Here is a 19,583-nt window from a genome sequence, read left to right as displayed (position 1 = left end):
TTTGTAATTCGTGATTTGTAAGATAGATCGGAAAAAGAAAACCCAAAGCTCTGGATGTAGACTCCAACGTACTTTTCCACGACGCGGCACGTATTTCTCAGTCCTCGACACGCTCGAATCCGCTGTTCCAGTGGTGCAACAGCGATGATTGATCCTGGGTGGTGGATTACCCGAAGGGATTCCACGCCGCAGGTGGAGAGTAGGTTCGTCGCGGACCTTCCGCTGCTTTTATAACCTTCGCGTGTATGTACGTGCCTGTTTGTTCGGTCCGCGCGTTTGTGTGCGGGTTCATCGTGGTCGGTACGTGAAACACATCCTCGATGCCGTAATCCGGCTCAGGAACATTAATGTTGCATCGCGCGCGCAGGGGACGACTTTGTGTCGCGAACGACGCGACAACTAAATAGGCATTACCCTCTCCCCAGCCGAATTTTCGTTCTTCCCTAAAAGCCAACCGAGCGACCCTTGGCGCTTCTTTCCCGCGTGTCGTCAGACAGCTGATTTCTCAGATTTCTTCCAGGCTCGGAGATTCCTTCCACTCCTCGGTGCTTTCAATAATGCAATAAGCTGAATAATTCAGACGCAAAGTCAATCTAAGGCAGGAGTCTTAATCAAAACTGTGTCGAATAATATTATTACAACTCGATTTAAATTCAGCCAGAGATGGGCAACGTTTCATTTCGCAAAGTACACAACGGATCAGTTTTTACGCTTCAAACGTGAAATACAATTTTATACCGCGATCCGGATACGAATTTCCAAGCAAGGGATGAGAAACGTTTATTCGAAATTATTAAACGAATAAGAATATCGTTCATCTCCGACGCGTGGCACGCTTCCATCGGTAATTAAATTGTCGCGGGGACCGCGCGGCCACGTTTCGACATTAATTATGCAACGTGGAAATTGAATCCCACTGTGCCCGCGAGTTTTGTTAATACCGGTCGCAAAGTAACAGGCTGTAAAATTATTCCGCGACACTCCGCGTGGCGAACGTCGTTTGAAACTCGATCCGCGCCGCCCGGCGAAATTAATAGGTCCGAGCCGCGCGATGATTTTTAATTCGCCGCCGCGATCGAACGCGCTCCTCGTCCTCGCGGATACGCGGTGTTTATAAATTATGAGCGTCGACTCATTGTACGTTACGCGAACTGGTTCCGCTAATTCTCGGTAAACGACATCGTTCAGCCGCGGCTGGGAATTAACAATCTCCTAGTTGGAAAGACACGCGTACGCGCCTTGCTGGCAGTCGGGGCGGCGTGGGGAGAGGTTGGAAACTTGGAGTCGCGAGAACGAAATAAGGAGATAAGGACGCGCGAGGGAAAATTACATATCGAGCTGGCAGGACGCGCCGAGAGGGCCTCGTGCACCGCCCTCGACTGTCCTTCCCGTCCTTTCTCTCCTCTGTCCGTTGTCCACGAGGGGGCTGGCGTGTACCCTCCAAACGGAATACTCGATCGCGATTAAACATACATAGACACACCTCCGTCGTTCACCTTTAATTCCGCGCGTGCTCTGTCTTTTGCGTACCGCCACCGCCACCGCCGAGTAATTTCTTTCCCGCTTCTGCTTCTTCCACGGTTTTTTCCTTCGGTACGTTCGCACGGTATGTCGATCGGTGCCGTGTAATTTCGACGCGTATTATGCCTCGGTACCCCGCCGCCGCTACCAACCTTTGTCGCGATCCCTTGATCGGATTTGGGGGGCAATCTTGCTACGAGCCGTCATAGGTCTTCGACGCGTCTGTTCCGTGTCGTATGAAAATGGCAGTCTACGCATGGGGACTGATTTTTGGTGCACCCTCCATTTCTCATTAAAAAAGTGGAGAGAAAATGGGAAGAAGATCGATTTTCGTTTGACGATCGAGGACGAAACGAGGCGGCTCCGCGACAGAGGACGAGGAGGGTTGGTCGCGAGGGTGTTCAGGGAGAGAGACACGGCACCGAAAGCGAGCCAAGTGGGTACCGTGCAGAGGCGTGGAGCACAAACGGAATTTTTGATGGGGAACGATCCGTTATTCACGGATCCCTCTCCGAGCCATTGTATACGATCGGGCGTACCATGGCTCTTGGCCGGCGAAGCAACCTATCCTCTGGGGTTGATCGATGCCTACCTCCGGTGTTGAACGAAAAAAAGCCGGTACAGAGGCGAACGGGAATCGCTTGCGCGCTCCAGAACCCTGTCGACGGGGCTGATAACAGCGCGAGATCGGGGATCGAGCGCCTCGCTTAGGAATTCGGCTCCGAACGTGCTCGTCTCTGTGCGAGAGGAATCTTTGTCGCCCTTTAGCTCTCGGTCGTTTTAGATTTTGTCGCGTTCGAAATCGTTTTTTCTGTCACACTCGTGTGGCGCCTTTCAGCGTGGAATTCGATCTTTCGCTGGCTCGACTCGTCGTAGTCGGGGCGTCGAGTTCGTCGGACACGCGAGAACGATCCAGCTGAATTTTACCGCTACATCGACGGTTCCTCGTCGTTTTCTCGTTGTTGGACCATATTCCAAGTTTGGAACAAGAGTTTAGCGTGTCGTTAAAACCATAGCCATTTTTCAGCAATTTTATACACCTTGTCATCGATACCGTTGAGTCGCGGTACCGTGCGCGGGAAAAGATGTATACGAGGATTGGTTAAATGCACGGTGGGACAAAGTAAGCGTTGCTCCTAGCACACGACCAACCTTTTTCTCGCACCAGCGATATTTCGAACAAACTTAAAGACGTAACATCGCATTCCCACGCAAAAACATGAGACGTCGTCGGCCATTTCTGGTCCAAATGCACATCCTCTCGTCTCCGACGCATAGGCCCGATTTATATCGCTACTTTCTACATCTAATGGGTTCCGTCGAAGCCGTCGTGAGTCGTGGCTTTTCTGGAAATCGTCGGAGCGTCCTGTGTGGAATTTGTTGTAACGTTGCGAAAGAACGAGCCGTGGAATACTGTTGTTGTGTACGATGGCGCGGGGACGCGAAGGAATGGCCGGTGGGAGCGGCGTTCGTAGAATATTAATAACGATCGAGCGCGCGGGGACGCGGTCTCGCATACGCACGCTAATCGTCCTCCATCCGGGTCCGGAGATCGTAATCACGGCGCATAATTATTTCAACGGGCGCCTGTATTTTTGTCCACGGTTCGGTGCCGTGCACGCAACACCGACCGAGGTAGACGCGCGGGGGTGGTGGCGCGTGTCGCGACAACTTTTCAACCCCGGCGCGCATTTGCGCGCGGAATCGACGCTTGGAGCGATATATTTATATTCGCGGTTTTGCCAGTTTTTCGCTCGGCATCCGGTTTATTTTATGCCGGATTAATCCCGACCCGTGACAATAATTCGCCGCGATGTTTCGTAATGCAATTACGCGTCCGTATAAATTCATTAAATTTTATCGAATTTCGCTGGAATCGACGCTCGACGAAGCGCGCCGGGATACCGCGACGGTAAATGCGAGTGGAGCCACGTATTTTCCAAACGGGTCCCCCGTTGTCGTTGCAACCCTCCGGCAATTAGTCGCGAACGAGAGGGGGTAGCTCGACGTTGCGGGAAATCGAAGATCGGAGAGCTAAGAACGATGTCGAAGAAAAATTCTCAAGATTCTAGAGAAAGATTCTTAGAGCTTTCAATGATCGATGTTGATTTTTCATTTCTCGTACCAAACGATCCTATTACAAGGCCTCGGACTAAGGCTAGGACTCGGAGGTTCTAGCCAAAGGGGTCCTCGCAATGAAACGAAGAGATCGCTTACGCGAGGAGTAATCCACCGATGAAATTACTCGTGGAAGTTGCGCTAAAAATAGTCGTTGGCCGATTACGCGGCGTGGCTCGTTATTTATCGCAGGCGTCGTTAATGCGTCCCGTGAAATGCTCGGCGCGACTCGCGATCATCGATCGCATTGGCATGCGGCTCGGGGCGCGGGAGCGCGAGCCGATCCAAGAATCCCGAGTCCCGGGAAAAAGTCGAGCTTCTCCTAAAGGTGCGCCTTAAAATTCTCACGGCAGAGACCTCGCTCGATCCGCGTCGAGGAAGTGGAAGCTAGCCGCTCTCCGCAACCAGCAGAAAGAAAACCACCGGATTATACGCGGCGGCCACCGCGTACCGGTTTTACGCGCAAGCACGCACGGACGCTCGCGATCCGGTGTCGAGCGGAAAGAAAATCGTATTACGCGCCCGCCGCTCGGCTTCCGTTCCGACGGAGTCTCGCGTCCACGGAAAAAACCGAAGGATGCTCGGCGTCGAGCGCGTCGTGGTAATGATACACGTCGAGCGATATTGGCTTTCGATATCGGATGGAGTAGACATGTTTCAGGTACTCGTTAACGAGGCAAAGTGTTGTTCAAATATTTGGAATATCCTTGACGAAGACCCTTGGTGTATGATTTTTTAAATTGGGATTCGTTGCAAACTCTATTTGGATACGCGAGATCAAATCTTCGTTTAAAAATCTATATTTTAATGATTACCGATACAATTTATTTAGGGTGATACACGAGTAAAACTCTGGGCTGTCCGTCGCGTCGTGAAACATCCGCGGCTAGACGTCACCGGTCGTTTTATTTCCTGTTCTGGGTCTCGCGTCCAGCCTGTCTTTTACGCCGGGGGCGACGATGACATTCACGAGCACGTTTTCTATCCGCCTTCTTCTCTCTATTTCCGTCGATTCGTTAGCCGCTCCGCGAGCCCCACGGACGCTTCACGCACACGCGTTTAAGGGCCACCGGCTGCCGCATGCGCAAACAGGAATAATAAGACGGTGGGTAGGTAGGTGAGCCATTAAATATGCATCTCGCGTCATTTGGGGGACGCGGGTCATTATTCCATCCGCTGTCCGTCGCGCTGTTAACTCAAGTCCATCCGCGACGACGCTGCCGTCCGTACGTTCGATCCAACCGCGTCTCTTTCCGCGAATAGACCAGCGAGGAGAGAACGAGAGTAAGGACCTTTCGACGTTTGCGAGAGTTCGACAACGCGTTCCCTAGAAATACCCATTTATAGATTCCTTGATATCGGGTTGCTTGGAACTCGTGGCCGTGCTTAACTATCGACGATATAACGGCAATCCGTGCGAAATCAAACCCGCAGTTGGTATCCACTGCTAAATAGATATCCAAGCTACCATTCTAACCTTTGGACGTTTAGAGGAACCAGCGAAATCGCGAACGCGTTCCAAGGAAGACTGTCCTCTAGATGGTTCACGACAGAGATAAATCGAGCCTCTCCGATCAGGGAAAATCCCAGTATCTCCGGTAATCGCGGTGATTTACCCCGAATGGGGGTAAAATCGAGTCGTTGGTTCGAGCGGCCGCACCGGTACTCTTCCCGACTATTCGAACGAAACGATGCGCGTGTAAGAGGGTTCCCGGGTCTCTCGATCGACACGATCGGAGAACGAGCGCGGTCCTCGCGTCCTCGCGGATGAGAGGATCTTTCGAGATGAGGTCGAATGGTTTTCGAGACGGTTCGCGAATCGTCGGTAGGAAGAAATCGGAGATCGCGCGAGGCTCGCCGAAGCGGGTAGGAAAATGGTCGCGCGAACAGCAGCGTCGTAATAATCCCGGGCGAGGCGGCCGAAGGGAAACGGGAGTCGATCATTAAATTGTTCCGGCCCCGGTTAACACTAGGAAGAGGCAAAGCGGAGAGTGAAAGAGATGAGGTCGAGAGAGGGGGCCTCCGACTCGGTGTGGGAGGCGCACTTCCCGCGATTGGTCAATTAACGAGTGCATTAGAAAATAATGAGGCTTCTCGTATCGCGGTGCACGGTCACCTCTAACCTTGCACCCACGTTCGAGCGCCTCGTGTGCGACGTGCACGTGCACGCGTGTGCTCGTAGCGGCGAGCGTAGGCACGCCGGGGCCGTGCAAGCCGTTTCGTAGCGCTAATTGAAGAGAATTCGTCGCGAAAGTAATTCACGGCACTCCGCGAATGAGCGGTGTACGCGCTCGTCGAGTGCTCGCTCCGCTCCAGAGGAAGGGACGCCGAGGACGCGGGGGTATATTCGTGGGACGACCGAAAAAGGTTTTCGAGATATCGATGCGTCTATCCGTGACAACGCGACCGTACCAAGTTTCGCCTAACGACGTTAAGAGGGTCTTCTGTGTCGAATTATTAGAAAGACTGAAAAGTTTCCCCGATGCCCGCGGAAAAGGAAAACTCGGACGCGTGCTCGCGAAGGATGGAAGCAGGGAGGAAGGAGCGGGACAAAGAACGTATCCGGTCGCACGTTTTCACCTGTTTCCAGCGGCTGGTTATGGTTATTTCGATACGTATCCGAATGCCGCGACCAATTACGAGTCACTTTCCGCTGCCAATTGTTCGCGTACGGAAAGTGAGACGCCGTAAATACTAAAAGAAAAAGGATTACATCTCCCCTCGATAATACCGCGTCGACCACCGATACTTGACGGCGCAAGAAAGGAAACGCGAAGCGACGAAAGCGGCCTTTCGGCGTTGTGTAAAATCTGTGGGAAAACTCGCGAGACGGCATCGAGACTCGTTCTGTCGCTTCGACGGTACGTTTTTTCTACTTTTGGAAGAAACACCTTGTTCTCAATTGAACCACGAGTTTCTCCGTACCTCGTACACTCGAGGAACGCGAAGAGAATTAGAAGCGCGCGCTCTCTTAAGGACTCCGCCGTGAGTTTACGTCGTCACGCTTCTTTCCCGCAACCTTCTTTTCCCATTCTTTCGTGGCAACGATCTCGGGTCGAGGGAGGAGATATCGAGTGGCCTTAAGTGATTTATCGCTCCCCGACCGTCTTGTTTTTATCGAATGACGAGTCGTGATGCGATTTCGCTCGAGCGAATAACCAATCGATTTACTCGAAGACATTAGGAGGGCGTCTTCCGGTAAACGTCTTTTAATTTCCTCGATCGTTCCGGCTCGGGAAACGAGCGGTGCACCGTGCAGAAGTAAACTTTGATTCGCCCCGTCTTCGTTCTTCGTCTGACACCGTAGAGGTCGCGATGGTTTTCCCCTGTACATATTTGTCTTTCTCGAAGAAAAAGTTGAACTGAAAAAGTAGAAAGTTACTTCCTCCTTGCTATTCAAGTGGTATTATCAAAATCCTTACGATCAAGGCACACCGGGATAGTTTTAACCGCACACGTTTGGGATTGAAAAAAATATTACACGCGCGAAAGCGTCGAAAGGGCGACGCGTAGGAGCTTAATCTCTGATTGGAAGATCAATGACAGAATCGCGGGAATTACAATGGGGGTTCCTTCTCGACGTCATAGAAAAAGCACCACCTCCTTGCAATACGATCTGGTTTCCGCCAGATCAGCGGAAACCGACGAATTGACGGCGGTCGGGGTGCCGTCGTGTGCCGGCTTTGCTCCGAGGATGAGCTGGTTTTATTAATCTGCCGCGCAAAGAGCTCTCGCTTTTTCGTAAATACTCGCAATATCGGTGACTCTCTCACGACCAGAGAAAGAAAGAGCCGCCCCTCTGCGCCATTGTTGGATATGTCAATACTCCGAAGATATGTAGCTCGCAACTGCCTCCGGTTCCAGGGGGCCACCGTCGTCCCCCGGAAACGATCCAAAGTGCAATTTCGAACGTAGCGGGCACGACGAACTCGTCAAATAATTGACGATCATCTCGGAATAAAATAATTGCTAACAAACGGCAATTTCAGAAAGGGGTGGTTCAGAAATAACGCGAGATTTAATTCCACTTCGAGGTGCGATACCTTATCACCGAGGCTTCTCATTCTTGACACCTACGGCGAGCCCTTCGCTTCCTGCTCGCGTGTGTCGCGGCAACGACGAATGCGAGATTCCCGTTGACAACGAAACTCGTGTCCCCCCGTCTCCGTCGATGAATACTTGATGGCCCCGTGTCAGCGCGCTACGGCAGTATTCCACCTAGAAAATTATGCGGCGGCGACGTCGATTTCATGCGTGACGAGGCTGCAATTTGCGAAATGCCACGTATCAAGGGCGAATGACCGGCATTTGCACACTTCACCGGGGAATGATGGATAGGTCGGCCCGCGTTCCTACCGTCGAATGTCGAATCGACGGTTGTCTCCCCGGTTCGGCGGACGGTCTCTCGCTAAAATTGGTCGGGAAATATTTTGATTCGTCGTTTATAATAAATCACTAAATAACACGAGTGGCTCCTCCGTTTTGCCGCGCCATCGATAACTCGCAATAAAATGGCGTTTCCTCTTTGGGAATCGCGGAAGTGGAAGCGGTTCCTGTATCTCGATCATTGTACGCTGAAATATACGTAGGACATTTGCGATAGTTTTTAGTAGGAAGCTGAGAGGTTGCTCTGTTTTTGAAGAAGAAGAGAATTTGGAAGACAGCGATGTAATCGTGGGCGTTGGCGGGTGAAGAAATGGAAGCTCCCACGCGTGTTCGAATTTGGGTGAAGGAGCATCGGACACGATACAATGGGAGAGTAAAACAGCCCGAGGTCCCCGAGCCGAGTCGATGAAGCGAACCATGGTCATTCCGGAATAATAAAGACGGCCGCAGGATCTTTTGACGAGCGAGGGGATCCCTCGTGGATATAGATTTCGGGCAAATATTTGGACGTTGCTCGCCAGAGGAAGAAGGAAGACCCGAGAGCCGGGACAAGACATTGTCCAACCGCTTAGCGGACCGCGATAACAGAGTTAGTTACCCTGGCCCCGGCCATTGTGCGCGCGACTCCCGCAATTTATAAACCGCATAGCCGTGCGAAAAAGACGAGCCTCGGCCCCTCTCGAGAGCCAACCGTCATCTTCTCCTCTTCGGGATGCGAGAACGACGCTGGCTGCGACGGTTCGCCGCGCGGCATTGTGAGGCAGCTATGAAGGAGCAACGATGCGTGCCTCAGAATTCAAGATTTCCCGATTCAGCCCAAGGTTCGAGCGCGTTCGAACCTCTCGGAAGACTAATCAGCCGTGGCTCCCTTTCGAGCAAGACGGACAGGTTGCTCGAGAACAAGTGCCACCTGGTACGGCGAATGCGTTCGAAGTGTTCCAAGACAAATCGAGTTTACTAGAAACTTCAACGGTACGAGAAAAATCTTTCCTAAACGCGCGTCTCCACGCTCGCCACGACTGCATCTCCACCTCTCGAGGTCGCTGCTGACGACCGCACTCCTTAATTACGCTCTCGATTCTTCCGCGCGCTCGCGGCTTTCCTCTATCATTTTCTTTCCTGCCTCGAACGCTCTATCATTTGGCCCGTTCGCGCGAGCAATCCTCTCGCAGACCCACAGATTCCCATACGCCGCGTTCTTTCCTTTCGCCGCGAATGTTTTCGCTGGTCAGCATCCGACGATGCGGGTTACCCACGCGGTATCAAAGCCTAGCTCGACACTCGCGGGGTAAAAAGAAGTCAAAGTCGCGCGGACCCCAGTCCTCGACGCGTGACTGCGGTGTTTGCTTTAACGTCTCGGCGAGTTCGCGTCGATTCCTCCGTTGGCTCGATTCCCTCTTCCCTTCGTCTTCTTCTTCGACGTTGTCTCCCAGCCGCTCGGCGCGACTAGTGTTTGCTCGGAGCACACAACTTGTGTTTTCGCGGCGCGTATCAGCGTTTCGCGACGCGGCACGTCGCGGAATCGAGGCTGAGGCTTTTCAGGGACGAGCGCACCCCATCGGTTTTCGAACCCCTCGGCTGCGACGCCCGATGGGAGAGAGAGCCGTGCGTAGACCGTGCGAGGATGACGCCGACGGAGTCGTCGGTTAACATCGACGACGAGGACGCGCGATGGGGTAGCGCGCGCGGATCGACGGGAATTTATTTTTACGAACTATGCAGGAGGGATCGAGCCGCGACTCGTCTTTGATGTTCGAACCGACGCATAGGCATTACCGTATAAATATTTAGGCCTTCGGTCGTTGGCCAGGATGCATGGGCGTCACGATCGACTTTCACCGCCGCGATATCGCGCCTTTGTCAAACGCCTCTTGCCGATCTCCGCGTTGAGTTTGCATGCTTTCAAGTTCTCGGATAGGTCGAGATCTCCCTATCGCGTATCCCGCCACACAGAGAACTCTTCTCCGATCGTCGGTCGACTAAGGTAAACGTTTCGGTCCTGATCTAGGTATCCGTCGTAACTGAAAAGTGAACTCGATATACGGGGATTGGAAATGCCGATTTCGGTGCAACGTCGAATCGCGAAGGGGTTGGTTCAAGGATCCGCGGGAGGTGCGGAGGGCTAGGAACCTCGAGACGCAGAGTTTGACGATTACGGAAAGAGGAGGACCAGGGCGAAGGTAGCGACGGTGAAGATACGAAAGAGGGTGGAGGCGGCTGGGGAGGTTGGCTCGAGGTGGAAGAACGGGGCTGGGAGGGTAATTACGAAATATAAAGGGTGGGTTGGCCCGCGCCACCGAGGCAGGCAGGCAGACTGATGAATATTTCACCGCGCTGCATTAGCCAGCGAGAGGCGCTTGTGTGCGTCTCTTTCACTTTCCTCGTACACCGGGTCTCCGTGTCCCTCGGTTCCGTCCTCTCTCGACTCTCTCGCCTTCCAACCCCTTCTATTCTTGCCGCGAGTAGGATTCTTGCATCGCGCAGTTGTCCGGCACCACCGCGAAAGACTCGAACAACCGAGCTTCTGGTATTCGGAAAAATGTATCCATCCCCCAGCGCCGAACCGCTGGTACCGCATACCATTCCGAATTCTCGGTTGGAGAGGCTGTGTTCGAGCAGCGAATTCGAGAACATCGGGAGGACGTAGAGGTCGAAGAAGCGATTCCGTTGGTCTCGTTCCCTTCGCCGACGCCAGGGGGGGTGGCTCCGACGGAAACAGCCGAATTTCGATGGTGGTTCTTCGGCGAACGCGAATCCTCGACGCTGCTTGGCCCTCTTCGACGTCGAATATAAGCACGCACACGCGTGCGACGCACTCATACAAGCGTCGATAACGCGTGCATCACCCTTTGGCGAAGCCCTACCAGACCAACGGGCGAACCTATCGACGGCAAACGGACTACCACTTCACGTCTGGCGACCCTTCCGTCGTGCGCATTCGAATTTATTGGCGCGTGTTCGAATATTCATAAAAAAAGGGTCTCCGTCGACGAAGCAACCGGGTTTCGTGCATCCCCCCCCCCCCCCCCCCGCCCGCCCCGCCCAGCCCTTCGCACGGCAGCTCTCTATCCCTCTCTAACCCCGCGAATTTCGCTCGTTTCCTTCTCTGCGTCGATCTTCCTCGTCCCCTCCCCCCTAGTCCCAGCCGATCGTTCCACCCCCTCGTTCGTTCCTAACGCCGCGACGAATTATTATACGAATTTTTCAAGTGGCGAGAGACGGCTGGCTGCGGTGACTGGAACCGGTACTCGCTGTTATGATCGAGAAATCGATTGTTCGCCCGGACAAAGTGCTCACTGACTTCGTGGTCCCCGCCGAGGGCCTAGCGCGTGTTTGCTTCGGTTCGAAAAGGCGTTGTCGTTTTAGCGCGCATGCACATTCCCTTATTTTTTGTTACGATCTTGGTCCTTCGCTCGCCTCTTACGTCCCTCTTCGTTACGATTTTGTCGTCGATTTAATTTTTATTTCTACCGCCAGATATTTCCTCCTCTGTCTCCGGTTGGCCAGTCTTCCACTTTTCCAATTAATAACGATCGCTCAACGTCATCGACCGGTTCTTTTTTCAACGATCATCTCCCCCTGTCCTCCGAGCCCTTCGCGTTTGGAAAAATGAGATTGAAAAGGTCCTCGGCCCGTGGAAAATTGGCGGCCGTCGAAATTTGTTTTGACGAGGAATCGCGACTTGTTTTTCGCTTCGAGACTGCTTGGCCGTGAAATTGCTAACTGGTTTTTTTTATGCGAGCCACGTCGACCCGCGGAGATTTATACGCGTGTGCGTGCGCGTCAAAGGGCCCGGAACAGTGCCTGAAAAATGGCACTCACCCCCTTCACGAATTTATAACGTAACGGCGTACTCGTGAGCGATCACGAGTCAATTATCGTCGCGGAACCTGTTCTCTTCACGGATCGGACCTCGCCATCACCGGCACGTCGTAGCTTCAAATTAATCGGCCGGCGTTACCATCGCGTTACGGTTATTATCGACCCCAATTTTGGGGACGTTTTTTCGCGAGCCTCCTGGAGGATGGACGCAGGGGAACAAAGGAAGCTTTCGTTTTAAATCGATGAAAATTTATTCAAACGATCGTCCCATCGAATAAATCAGGCCAGGTAGATCGCACGGTAGAGATTCTAAGAACTTCCTGCAATATTTAGGCCATGATAGACAGCGAATCGTTACTTTTAGAACTCGTTTCTATAAGAAGAGCCAACAGGGGAGTCTTGTGTTCCACCCTAGGAAGCAACAGCGTCGTCTAGGTGTATCTTCGAACTCGTTCGTCCGAGTTTCGAACCGAATCTCGGATTCGGGAGCTCGCGACGCGAGTAGTTGGTCAACGTCCGCGTCCACGAGTGCGAGAGGGACGAGCGTGGTCCACGGGGGTCGAGGGGAAGAAAGCGTCGGCGTAGGAGGACGAAGCGGAAGAGGAGCGAGAGGACGAGGAGGCGGAGGAGGGAGCGACGGTAGAGGGAGGGTTTCCAGCTCGACGGAGCCAATTCAGACCCGGAATTTATCCTATCAATTTCTGCTCGGTGGAGTGGCAAAGAGCTCGGCAGTTCGGCTCGGCGTTCGCTATATTAACGCTACAGAATTCTGCCGGCCACGAAGAGGCCGCGCGGAACCGCCGCACGTTTCCACGCTTCTCGCGGATCCCGCCGAATCCCCTTTCCACCCTGGCCGAGCCGTTCAGCTCTCCGTCGTCTGCGTTCGCCAGCCAACGAATCTCGTCGTCTTGTCCGGGTACACCCAATTACGTGGCCGAGTACACTTCCGGTAGTTTTTGCGCGCCATCCTTCCTTTCATCGGCGGCTGTCTTTTCGACTGGTTAATTGCGCTCGCCTGGGGCCTTTTTGCCCGCGACGTTATTAGTTCGTTCGCCAGAAAGAACGGGTGGACCGAGCGACGATTGATCCCCGCGGATCGGTTTTCGGTGTCTTGTTGGCAGAGAGACACGTCGAGTCGAAATGAAACTTTCAGAAGTCTACTGCCCGATTTCGAACGAGGCAACGGCGCATGGCAAACGAGGTTGCGCGATTCGACGAACAAAATTTCGTCGGTACGCGGATAAACAGATTTCACCGAAACTGAGCACCCGAGATGGCGTTGTTTACGACTCTGGGAACATATTCTTTTTTCTACGATCAAAGGAAAAATCAACTCCGAATCGAAGCCGCGGGAGAAATCGGTATCTCGACCCCTACCGAAAACAAATTTCGCCCCGAGGTGCGGGTACGGATCAGGCCAGGCGTGTCCCTAGGAGAAACCGTTTTCGTCCGTGCTCTCGGAGAAAATTAATTCCGTTTGCGGAACTCTCCCGAAGTTCCCTCGCGGCCCTAGAAAAATCGCTTCCGGCCGCGGGGGCCTCGAAGGAGATAAATTCCGTTTGCGGTCAAGCGAACGCGACGGAACTTGTCTCGCTCGTTGCTGGAAACACGCCGGGATAAAGAGACGTTGACAAACGTCCCAGCCGTTTTTCCCGGTTCAATTTCCATCGTCGCCGCGATGCATTTTTCCCAGCGAGCGTTTCTCATTTTCGCGCGTCGCCTCTTTTCCACCCTTCTCGCTTCGGGAAGCAGACGGCCAGGCGAAAGAAACAAAACAAAACGCGAAACAACGGAGACGCGAGCCGCCACGGTCGAGAAATAATTATTCCTAAAAATGCTAGCGCCGATGCTGCTTTCAGCCGCCGCTCGTAGAATCGTACCCGGGTGCCTATCTATTATTTTCCTGGCCAGATTGTACTAATCGGCGAGACGAATGAGAACAGAGAGAAAGAGACGGAGAAACGTAGAGACAGGGTGTATTCGAAGAGGCAAAGAAGCCAAATACAACGCTAAAGAGAAAGAGGGAGCAGCGGGTAGGAGGGGAAAGAGACAAGGAGAAGGAGGAGTCGCACGGGGATGGACCTCTTTAGGTTTAGCGGAGCAAATAATGCAGCAGGGAGAGCCTAGTCGGGCTTTCCATGCGGAAGACCAGCGAACCGATCACACTGATCTTTGCCAAAAACAATACCCTACTCGCCTTTGAATTCCACTGGCAAAATACGGGCGCTAGGTGAGTCATCGTCGAGCTTGCGCACGCAAGGACCTAGGATACCGTGCGCGCAACAACCACGACGTGCCCCGACGCACCCTTTCCTTTATTTAAGGGGACCAGCCACTCCGATCGCTCCGAAATCAAGCTTTTCTTCGCAAATGAATTTCAAGGAAGGGAAAACCACTTTGGAAGCCTCGATAGGCTTTACCTAACGAGCCTCAATAAGTTCTCCGTAGATCGGCGTCGTCCTCTGTTTATCGCGACAGGAAATCCTCGATCGCTTATTACAGCGTGTACGACACACTCGGCCGATGGCTGTGGTGCGCTAGGTGGATTGATTGGCTGAATGAAGCGATCATCGGAACGCGAGACGGAGATTTATTTAATGAGCCGGCTCGGTGTTAAACTGGTTTAAGGCGGTGGGCCGCGCATACATTACGATTGCAGGTTCGCTCAGTTTTGCCTTTACCCGGGGCCGTTGGATCGAGGCGGATCGGTGGAAGTAATCTCGTTGGTGCCGCGATTCTCGTTGCTCGTCGGACGTGAATAGAGATTGATCGTCGATTCGGCGGCCGATAAAGCTGCCGAGGAAACGCGTGTACGCGCGTCTCGAGTCCTGACAGTCGGCTGACGTTGGCTCGGTTACTCGATACCCGGACAAGTTGTTGCCGCTTGTAACGACGATACTGCTGAGCCTTATCGTTAGGCGTGATATCGGGAGTACGGTTACCCGAATGCCTATTTCTTCGGCCGTTGCTGTCCGAATTTTCAAGATTTATCTAGCCGCGATTATAAATATGGAGAGCAAGAGGTGTTAGAGAACGCACGAAAGAGAAGAAAGTAGAGAATTCTTGGCGTCCCAGAGACACCAGGGAACCGTGTCTCGATACTTTCTCCTAGTTCGTTAACCGAAGTCAACTCGAGGAAAATCTCGACGAGCTCTATTCATCGAGAGCAAGAGAGGGAGCGTTTTCTGTCGTCGCACAGTACGCACAACTGTCGGATCCATTATGCGCACTTAATTAGGCTATGGCGTGTCGTACATGGGGTATTAACGGGGGACGCAAGCTTCTCCGGACTAGAGACAGCGAGGAAAGAGACGGCAATGGCGAGAAGGGAGACGAGCACCGGGTAGTCAATAGCCGAACAAGATACGCGCACCCCACGTACTTACCTAGCGTGTACACAGATAGGGTGAGAGCAAGGTGAGGCAGAGACACGCGACTAGGATAGACCGAGGATGACACGGTGACGGGGAGGACGAGCACCCCTAGGGGGTAGACAAGATTATAATCGGTCCCATTATTGTGCCATCGACGTCCCGGGGGGGATTTTTCCGTTCGACAATGCAGTTACACTTTTGTGCATTTAACATCCGTTCACTGTCCCACAGTCCTAGCGATCCGGGCCAATGTCCTCCGTCCTCGTTACACCAGAGTCGATGGTCGTACGAAACCACCCCTTGGTACGCGCAGGATGATCGAATCGGGACGGATCAGCGTCGGCGGGGAGGACGGAGATCGGGACGTGGCCGTGCAGAAGTTCATCGGGCCGCTAGGGGTGGCTCGTCATCCTGCTAAACCGAAAAAAGGGGTCGCCGGCTATAATCCTACCTGCATATGATGTTCTCAGCTTTGTTTGCCACGGTCACTGCGACATACGCGGCCAGGAGACGGCGGGGAGCAACCCTCGGTTGACAAAATGTGCTTAAACGGCGCTCGCCGTCGGGTGCTCGTTTCGACGCGGGGGTTGCGGACAGGATGCACCGAGAGGGTGATCGGACCAACTAAGACGAGCAGTCGCAATTAGATTTTTCAGGGTTTCCAAGGATAGGAAAGTTTAACAAAGATTCCGGGGATTTGGTTGGAAAGGATGTTACTCCGGACAAGGATTTTTCTAATGTCCGTAGGTTTGAAAATGAAACACCGCGGGCCCATAGCTTACTCCTCGCACCAGGGCAAAATTGATACGAAAGAACGATCCTTGGTAAAACGAGTATCGCATGTTTACCAGCGTAAAACGTGACATAAATGAAAACACATCGAGAGAGCGACGTTTATCATGCAACGACTTAGTCGGATGAATTCTCCCTTTATTTAGATCGCCTGAGTCCCTTGAACGTTCGATTGTTTTCATCCCTCGACCGCAGATAGCCGGCTGTCGAGGCGCAAAACACAGGTTCGGCCGGCTGCCATCGAGACGGTCATCTGTCGTCGCGTGCGTGTTCGTGTATTTATTAAACCGTCGTAACCGAAAATGCAACACCATCGCGACTCGGTGTTGCAACACGTTGCGTCGTGGTCTGGTCGGATCGAATGTCTCCATTATGTTGTAACACCTGTTTCCCGATGGTGATTTGCGAATTGTGCAATCGTCGATGAACCGAACGCAACGTCGAACATGTGGCGGAAGCTCCGTCGAGCATAAGCGTTGGAACGCGTTGTTGTTTTCGTTGCTTCGACCGATCTACACGGTCGATAGTTTTTCCTTTAATCGATTCGAGGGAATACTTGCGTCGGCTCTTCTTCGATGGTCAATGTAGGGAACTCCGCGCGAAAGGGAAAAGACCCGGTAAATATTGCTCGAACTCGAACGTCGCCGAAGGAAGTGCGTAATCGAGTAGCGCAGGAATTCGTGTAGAAGCGGATACCGTGTACGAACTTCTAAATAAAATTTCAGTTCGCCAGGAGAGCGGATAGTCCGATAACAACGTCGGTCGAAAACTTTCCTCGTATCCCTTTGCTACGGAAGTTTACGCGAAAATCCCACGATCCTTGTTGTTTTCACGAATCAAGTTCGGTGTTTCAAAGTGGGCAACGTTTTTCGCCGTTCAACCACCGAATCAGAACTCGTGATTAACTCGACGACGAAACGTCTGGGGTTAAACGTAAATATTAGCGATCAAAGTTAACTCTTCTTTTTCCGAGTCACCGAGATTCGCGCGCTGCGACGTTGTTTACGAGACGCATACATCCGCGCAAAAAATATATCGCGTTATCCTGTCGACCTTTTAATAACCGCTCCCTTTAGTTTCGCGGTGTATTCGGTGCTCGGCAGACCCCTGAAACACGATTGACTTTGCATGGAAGGCAAGCAAAATCGCCGCACTAGTTGCTTACGCGACCTACATCGACGACAGGCCGAACTTTTCCCGTTGTTTCTCCAAAAGGTAAACGAAACATTCGAGCAAACACCTGTGGGCCCGCATGGCCGACCGCGGCACTCCTAGGAATACGCTCAGACGCTCGATTCCGTTGGTGACGCCGGTAATGCGTAGGGTAAACCCCGTAAACGGCCAGGCCATATCTAATAACCGTTATTGTGCGTGCGCGCATATGTTGACAGTGGTAATGCGGCGTGTAATAGGGCCGACACACGAGACGCGCGCGTGCTTCCGACACACATCGTCGCAGACCGCGGCTCGTCCGGTTGTTACACACGGGGAAACTTCGCGATCCCGTTGGTGAATCGCTTGCTGGATCATCGGCGCCGATCGAACGGTGTCTCTCGCTGTCTTTCTCGTGGGGAGAATACTTTCCTGTACGATGCATTTCCATATGGACACCTGCAGGTTATTATACACCGAGAAGAATCGTGTACGTTCTTCGATACTCTGGAAAATACGGGATCGCAATTAGGTCATCGGTAATAAGCTAGCCAGTTAAACGTTCACGGATTACCTCCGCGAAATTTTGTTTTCCCCGTTGGACACAGAGGGTGACAGCTTTATGGATACACGAGCACGGTGCAACTGAAGCGGTCCGGCAGGAGTGTAAACCGGCCTACGATGGGCAAATATAAACGGTTCATCGTGCTTAGTCCGAGCGTAGAACGCTTGTCAACATGGGAACTGCAAACACAGATCGGTACGGATATAGATAGTATTGCAGCCGAGCAAATAATCGCGACCCCCTTCCTCCGATGTGTGTATTATGTAAGCCCAAGCACGCGAAGCATCCTGGAGGATGACTCCCCCCTTTGAGTATCGCGCGGAGAGGGGACTAGTCGTTACCCTTTTCATTGCGAGCCATCCTCGCCGGGCTGCCGGTAGCAGGTCAGACGATACGAAACAATTAGCGTTTTGTTTCCGTATCCTGCAGGGTCTTTTCGGCGAGTTTATTAGACGCTTTGATTGCTCTCTATAGGGGGACTGGGGGTGAATGAAAATTTTATTTCTTCTCTTCGCGAACTGTGTCCTTTGTCATCGAGACGCTCCCAACGATTCGAGACTTTGCGCCTAGCCTACTCCTCGTGGAAGATAAGCAAAGTCCTACGAGTAACATATACCGAAATGTGAAGAAACGACAGATGGTATTCGTCGTTACACGTGGACTGGTTTCGCTTAAAATCTGATATCATATCCCATCGAACAAAAAATGATCTGAAAACGTATTCATAAATATGCGGGCTCCTATTAACGCGTTACTAACGCTGAATTTCGTCTGGTTTCAGGTGAGTCCAAATGTTATCTCGACGAAAGGGAGGCGTACGGTTGCAGGGATCCGTAAGTAATTCAAAAGCCAGCGGACGCGTTACTCGCGGTCGAATCTCCCGGCGAAATATGTTTTATTAGCGCGAAGCCAGCCGTAAAACGCGATATCAGCAGCTCTTCCGCGGATTGGCTCGAATAAGAGCCCATAAATCCGACTTTGGCCGTCCAAAGTACACGGTTTTCGTACGTTCACCCGGCAAGACCTGCGCGGTCGCTGAATACCGGAAATCGCGGTTAATATCGTTGAATCGGACCTATCTGGATGTAGAGATACGCGGCTCGTGTCAAAGCGACCGGATTAGCACGTCGGCTTTCGAGTGTGGTCTGCTGTTAAGGTAATTTACTCGTGAGTCGCGACACGGCTGCCTTCTGCGTTCTCCTGTTGGACGTTCATAGGATTTTAGAAAGAAACCAAAGATAGCAGAATTTATTTGCAGAAAACCCAATCGTTGCCGTGAGTTTGTCACGTTTCGTACAATTTTTCGCTCGCGGGTAGATAACAGACGGGTGACGAGATTAATGATAATGAAGAAGAAATGAAATAAAAACAAGGGTCAAGCGGGTCGCAGAGTGTAATGATACGTAAAACGTACAGCTAATTGGGAAAGAGGCAGAGCCCCTATACCTTCTCGGACCACCAGTAATTTGGAGCCCATTAATTTAAAAGGAAAAAAAGCAGGGATCCAACCAGGAAATACCAGTTTGAACACACATTCTCGGAGCCCCAATTTAGACTTCATTCACAAGCTATTCCCCAAAAGGAAACCGAGAGATGGAGACCCTAATCCCCTAGGCTAACCCGAACCTTCGCCGACGCTAACTTGAATTACAATCTGTTTTCTAAAAAGGAGAGAACGACGAGATCGTGTCTCACGAAAGCCGAAATCAGTGGCCTCTACACTTCGTTGGACCCCCAGCATTCGACTTCCTTTGGTTAATTCTCGGGAAGGAGAGGAAGCCCGAAACGTGTCCAGCGAAATCAGGGAACGCTTGGAATTTCTCGAACCCATGATAATTCTAATTCCATTCGTA

General features: G+C 52.4%; 1 protein-coding gene across 1 annotated transcript in view; it reads left to right on the top strand.

Annotated features, from left to right (window-relative positions):
- The window catches only part of LOC128876736 (protein pangolin, isoforms A/H/I/S-like), a 99,628-nt gene extending 80,664 nt beyond the window's left edge, over positions 1-18,964 (top strand). Inside the window, exon 4 of the mRNA XM_054123339.1 lies at positions 18,512-18,964. Coding sequence (XP_053979314.1) covers positions 18,512-18,571 — 60 coding nt within the window. The 3' untranslated portion in view covers positions 18,572-18,964. The remainder of the gene's footprint in view (positions 1-18,511) is intronic.
- Positions 18,965-19,583: the final 619 nt, after the last annotated feature.

Source organism: Hylaeus volcanicus, chromosome 5 (genome assembly GCF_026283585.1).
Source record: "Hylaeus volcanicus isolate JK05 chromosome 5, UHH_iyHylVolc1.0_haploid, whole genome shotgun sequence".
NCBI classification, from domain to species: domain Eukaryota; kingdom Metazoa; phylum Arthropoda; class Insecta; order Hymenoptera; family Colletidae; genus Hylaeus; species Hylaeus volcanicus.
The sequence above is the reverse complement of the archived record's forward strand: the minus strand, read 5'-3'. Positions and strand labels throughout refer to the sequence as shown.